Here is a 6,563-nt window from a genome sequence, read left to right as displayed (position 1 = left end):
ACTCCTTTTCACAACCTAAAAACTCTTGGAACGCATTATCATATGTGCAGTTAGTGATCCCTGAAGAACAAGCACGGTGATTCCGGCCTCGATGCAGATGCTGCAATGACCAAGTGTTGGTCCTTGCAACGCACATTGAGGCCGGATTCCAGAAGAAATCCAAGACCGACGCAGTCTTTGGGGACTTGTCCATTAGCCTACGACACAGTCTGGATTAAGGGGCTTGATGCTAAAGCTCGCAAAAACCATTCCTTGCCTCGAAACAATACGCCTGATATGGACGGTGATGCACAATAGGTGACTGTGTGTCATGCCAAGAGGAATTTGGTGAGGTTCAGTGGCAAATGGCGGTTGTTGTTGAAGCGAGTCTATGGTATTTGTGAGTCTATGGGCCTCTGTGATTCTTTGGACCTATATGGGAGTCTATGGTAGCACAGTTGGCTAAGTACGGTGTGAAAGAAGTTCAGCATACATATGGTCTGTGTGATTCATCTAGGCCACTCTGCAGAACGGGCTAGCGTGCCTTACGGAGACGCTGTTCTATGCAGAGGAGGACTTGGGACGAAAAGATAACCGTATCCAAATGGCCTCTACGTCAATCCACAGCTGGACGAGCGCCTCCACGACTATCTGTAAATGGTTAATCTTTATTTTACTCTTCATGAGGGGGTATATGACCACATCCCGGTCCTAATAGTACTACGACATTTTATACTCCTGATGTTATCAATAGAAGAGGATTCGGATGAAGTTACGTTAATGTATATTATGCAAAATGTATCAGCTAAAGCAGGAGGTGAACAGTCTAGATCCCAAAGTAATTTGCCTGATGGAGACGCTGCTCTCTCCAGTTACAACAAATTGTCAGATTGTAATTGAGAACTTGCCTCCTTCGTCTAGGAGACCGCGGGCCCTCTCCTAATAAATGGTCCAGTTGCATCGTGAATGTACCATTCTAATTATGTCGTCGGATCGAATGAGTCTCGCCAGCGCACTGCAATGGGCTCGTACTTTAATCAATAATATGAAAATGTGTGTACGTTTAGAGAGACTCGTTGAGAAGCAATGTCAGTTTTTTTGTAAAAAGCAAGCTTTAATGCAGTTGAATTTCCCAGATGTTGCACAACGGCATGTGTACGGTCACAACCATTTAAGATGAACAACATGGCGGGCACATCACACGGACAAAATGGCGTCCACAAAACAAAGTAGCTGCCACATTGCGCAGACAAAATGAAGAAGTGAGAGTTCCCTTGCCTCTTGTACGAGAGAGAGAGAGTGAGCGACAGATTAAATTCCACACAAAAGCATTGAGAGACCTGAGAGTTGTGGGAACCCGGATTTCTATTTAGGCCCCAGCAGACCGCTTGTTTACGATTAAACTAAACAATATCTTATTTCATTTTACCAGGTAAGGTCCCACTGAGCTGTAAAGCTGTTTTTCAGAAGTGACCTGGCCACAAACGATAGCTCAACGAAGTGGCTCATCACGTGGGCATGTATAGCAGCAAAATAATCTAAACGCACGTTTCTAAATGCGGAGGGAACGGAGAGAAACGTGAAAACTTCAAATATACGAACCCAAGACCTCCTGTATACCAGGCGAGGGAGATAAAATATCCTAGCCACCGTTTACAGTGTGAAAGAGGTGATTGTAGAGAGGACACCCATTCCTTAAAATGCTATGATTATGAAAGAAAATAACGACGGCTGTGATTATAACATTGGGGGATCGACAACACATCACGCAGCCGCTCCAACAGTGGAGAAACTCGCAGTCAACTGAACTCGCGTCTCTGTCATCTCGCCTTTAACAGACTGTTGGGGCAAGTGCTGTTAGCGAGCACCAATGAAGGCCGGCATGGGTGGGTGGCCAGCACCATGCCCTGCCACCTTTGTCTCCCCATTGGCAACGGTTACTACACACGCAAACCAAATACTAATTTGTGGGGTGAGTTGTCCTACGGGAGGCCCAGGACCGGTTCAAATCATCCGTATCACTGGTGCTCGCCGTGAGAGCGGAATCGAATTCGGGTCACCGGCTTAGCGTAGTGCAGCATAGCGCTAACCCCTACGCTACCGCTCACATCTCTGTGGTTCACACACACACGCGAGTGGCAGCAGCAGCAACAGCAATGGGGTTCAGGAGCTCGATGCCCAACGCGGGGGTCCTGCTGCTGCTGGCACAACCAGAGGGCTTCAGCGGAAAGGGCGAGTCCATGTTTTTGCTGTTCCTCCTCCATTGAAGGAAAGCAGTCCCACAGTGGTTTTACTATACAGCCTCTAATAGTATCGGTGTACAGTAATCCCTTGTGAACCGCGAAATATAATTGAATTTAAAATACCCATGTGCCGACCACGAGATTTGATTTGGCTTCTGTACAACCGTTTACCGACCGCGCGAGCATCTCGGTAAACAAATGCGCCTGCCATTTCACTCCGGTGGTGGGTGTCCACCTTGGACCCACCTTGGACCCCATTCAAACTCACAGTGGCCTGGTCTCAGCCAGCTGAGGATGGTTACAAGCAGGAATTTCAACATCGCTTGCGCCCCCCCCCCCCCCCCCCACATCAGCGGCAAACCTCTGAGGGGTTGGAGGGGGTCTGCATCCGCGTGCCGTGATTATGACGTCGTTGCGTGACACACATTATATTGCGCGACGTCATTGTTACGAAATTTCGCGGGCGGGGCGCTGTGACAGCATACAATTAATCAGCGACGGAGTGAATAAATTATGTTAATGTAGCAGGAAGCCAATCGGCATCAAGGGGCGGCAAAAATGTGAGCTTTTGTCGATCCACAAATCGCGTACGACCCGCAAGCGGTCGGTTTCGAATGTTGAGATGTACAGGGTGCTTCAAAGAGAAAATCTTAAAACTCCTGGGAACTTTGCAACAACGCCGAGAGAAACGTGGCTCGGCGGGGTGGCTCTGGAGACAACCTGGAGAAGATTCCAGGGAACGCGTTGACGACGACGGTGAAACAGTGTGGGAGACTCTTTGACGTTTTGAAGCTATTAACGTTACATTTGTTATCATGTCGCGGTGTTGATTTAAAGCTTTCGTGACCGCAGGGATTCATATTCTTGGTTCTTTCGGTAAAGTCACCACCACGTAGAAGAATGAAAACAATAAAATAATGAAAAATATTATTATTAATAATAAAAAAATATTATTATTTTATTGTTTCCCGTCTACGTGGTGGTGACTTTACCGAAAGAACCAAGAATATGTTATAGTGTATTATCCGTAAATTTTTCATTAAAAACGACATTCCCATATCAGTGTTGACATTTTTTTGAAGCGCCCTGTATAAAGAAAGGCACGGGGGGTGACCAATAAGGTCTTAATTGGTCTGTAATAAGGTTGGCACTGATGAAGGGTTGACAGGTATCAAGGAATGTAAAGTTGATGTAAAGTTTACGTATGCTTTATTAGATTTCGATTTAAAGCTTTCGTGACTGCAGGAGATTCATCTTCTTGGTTCTTTCGGTAAAGTCACCACCACGTAGAATGGACTTTACAGAAAGAATCAAGAAGATGTTTTATTATGTTATAATGGAACGTGCTGTGTTTTATTCGGTGTTTAGTTAATAAAAGGCGAGTTCAACTATGATGACGAGTCTGCAAAACGTTTTCAGGAACCTTAACCCTCGCGGTTGCCAAGGAATTGCTGCATCTCTATGAGTGTCTATGTATCTCTGTTGATCTCTATGCATCACTCCGTGTCGCTATGTATCTCTATGAGTGTCTGTGGGTTTCCTCTGTGTTTCACTGTGGGGCCCTGTGTATCACTATCAGTCTCTATGAATCTCTATCTCTATGAGTGTCTATGTATCTCTATGAATCTCTATCTCTATGAGTGTCTATGTATCTCTGTTGATCTCTATGCATCACTCCAAGTCGCTATGTATCTCTATGAGTGTCTGTGGGTTTCTTCTGTGTTTCACTGTTGGGCCCTATGTATCACTATCAGTCTCTATGAATCTCTATCTCTCTATGTCTATGTATCTCTGTGAATCTCTATGAGTGTCTATGTATCTCTGTGAATCTCTATGAGTGTCTATGTATCTCTGTTGATCTCTATGCATCACTCCGAGTCGCTATGTATCTCTCTGATTGTCTGTGGGTTTCCTCTGTGTTTCACTGTGGGACCCTGTGTATCACTATCAGTCCCTATGAATCTCTATCTCTATGAGTCTATGTATCTCTATGAATCTCTATCTCTATGAGTGTCTATGTATCTCTATGAATCTCTATGAGTGTCTATGTATCTCTGTGGGTCTCTATGTATCTCTGTGGGTCTCTATGTATCTCTGTGGGTCTCTATGTATCTCTGTAGGTCTCTATGTATCTCTGTGGGTCTATATGTATCTCTGTTGGTCTCTATTTATCTCTGTGGTGCTCTATGTATCTCTGTGGGTCTCTATGTATCTCTGTGGGGCTCTGTATCTCTGTGGGTCTCTATGTATCTCTATGGGTCTCTACGTATCTCTATGTGTCTCTACGTATCCAAAAGGGTTTACTACAGGGCCCAATCGCGTCGGGGTCGCATGGCCCCAGTCGCATGGATGTCCCTTGTCTCTCGTCTCTTCTTCTACGAAAGGTTGCCGATTGCTGGCTTCACGCGGCACCGTTCAGGAACGCGTCGACCGCAGTATTAACACGCAGTAGTAGTTGTGGGGCTTTCACGACCAATGTTATCCATAATGATTATTTTTGGCGTAAAAACAAATGCGTCATTAAACCCGCCACCATCGCCACCATCCGACACAGCCAAGGCGGTGACGTTCATCACGTCAACAAAACGCCGCCATCATTAGACCTCTTTTGCCAGTATCAAAATGTAATAATAGGGTTTTTCCCCTTTTTTTCTGGCAACAAAACTGAAACCTTTTTACAAGGATTCATGTCTGCATTAGCCACAATAATACCTGCAGTCAAAATGCAAACAAAAAACACACTATGATAATATGATGCATTGTCCTTGAAACTGATTGGTCCACACCAAGGGACGGATTTCTTTTGAGGTGTCTTTTGGCGTCATCTGGTCGAGCACCAATTGGGTCGAGGCTCAAAAGAAAGCCGTCCCTTGCTATGGACCAATCAGTTTCAAGGACAATGCCAATATATGATCATAGTATAATTTTTTGTTTGCATTTTGACTGCAAGGTATTGTGGTTAATGCAGTAACATGAATCCTCGTAAAAAAAGGTTTCGGTTTTGTTGCCAGAAAAAATGGGAAAAACCGCTATTATTAAAACGTCACCAGTTTAGTGACCACTTGGGCTTGTGCGCACACGTGCGCGTGTATATATGTTGCGGAGTAACGGTCGTGTAGCAGTGGTTAGCGCTACGCTGCTGCGCCACGATCCCTGGCGACCCGAGTTCGATTCCCGCTCACGACGATCATTTGAACCGGTCCCGGGCCTCCCATAGGTCGACTCAGCCTCAAGTGATTACCCGGTGCGGTGTGTAGTGAACATCGCCACTGGGGAGACAAGGCCGGTCGGGCGTGGTGCTGGCCACCCACCCCCTCGTGTACCGTGCTGGCCTCTATAGGCGCTCGCTAACAGCACTTGCCCCTACAGTCTGTTAAGGCTACAAGGGGGATCTTTGTCTTGTCTTTGTTGTGGACTAAACCCACAGTGGCCACCACGTTGAGCGAGGGCTTTCGGTGTAACGGGACCCATGAATCACGATTACGACTACACCACCACCACTATCACCACGACCGCCACCGCATAGTGCAAGTCTGTTCTGAGACGCGCGACTCCCCGCGGGCGACCCAGGGAGAGGGGGAGAGTTTGGGGAGGGAGTGGGGAGAGAGTGGGGGGGAGAGAGTGGGGGGAGAGTGGGGAGAGAGTGAGGGGAGAGTGGGGAGAGAGAGTGAGGGGAGAGTGGGGAGAGAGTGTGAAGGGAGAGAGAGTGAGGGGGGAGTGAGGGAGCGAGAGTGAAGGGAGAGTGGGGGTAATGGGGGGGCGGGGTCTTGGGGAGAGAGAGAGGGGAAAGTGGGGTGAGAGAGTGAGGAGAGATTGACGGGAGAGAGAGTGAGGGGGGAGTGAGGGAGAGAAAGTGAGGGGAGAGTGGGGAGAGTGTGAGGAGAGAGAGAGTGGGGAGAGAGTGAGGGGGGAGTGAGGGAGAGAGAGTGAGGGGAGAGTGGGGGGAGAGAGTGGGGGTGAGAGTGGGGAGACCTCGTTGTTGCTGTGTCGGTAATTTCTCTATGTGATTGGATTTCCCGGACGCCGGAAGGGACCTGTGGGGGAGGAGATAGAGCGGATGAGCGTTACGGGTTCATCACAAACACAGAGATCCCCCGTATGTCCTGAACAGACTGTCGGGTTGTGTACTCTTAGCGAGGAGCCCCTATGAAGGCCGGCACAGTGTCACACGAGGGGGTGGGTGGCCGCCACCAATGCCTGGCCATAGGGGAGGCCCAGGACCGATTCAGATAATCGCTATCATTGGTCGACGGGTTCGTAGCACAGCGTGCTAACTGCTCCACCACTGCTCCCCACATCATCATCATCATCGCTCCTGCACTCACGCAAACAAAGCTCCCC

General features: G+C 47.9%; 1 protein-coding gene across 1 annotated transcript in view; it reads right to left on the bottom strand.

Annotated features, from left to right (window-relative positions):
• Nucleotides 1-1,068: 1,068 nt before the first annotated feature.
• Nucleotides 1,069-6,563, bottom strand: part of LOC116956956 (uncharacterized) — a 43,914-nt gene continuing 38,419 nt past the window's right edge. Inside the window, exon 13 of the mRNA XM_032978844.2 lies at nt 1,069-6,256. Coding sequence (XP_032834735.2) covers nt 6,222-6,256 — 35 coding nt within the window. The 3' untranslated portion in view covers nt 1,069-6,221. The remainder of the gene's footprint in view (nt 6,257-6,563) is intronic.

The sequence above is a fragment of the Petromyzon marinus genome, chromosome 68 (assembly GCF_048934315.1).
Source record: "Petromyzon marinus isolate PM22_M1 ecotype Great Lakes invasive population chromosome 68, UKy_Petmar_22M1.pri1.0, whole genome shotgun sequence".
Classification (NCBI taxonomy): Eukaryota; Metazoa; Chordata; class Hyperoartia; order Petromyzontiformes; family Petromyzontidae; genus Petromyzon; species Petromyzon marinus.
Note: the sequence above shows the minus strand (reverse complement) of the source record. Positions and strands in the feature narration are given on the sequence as shown.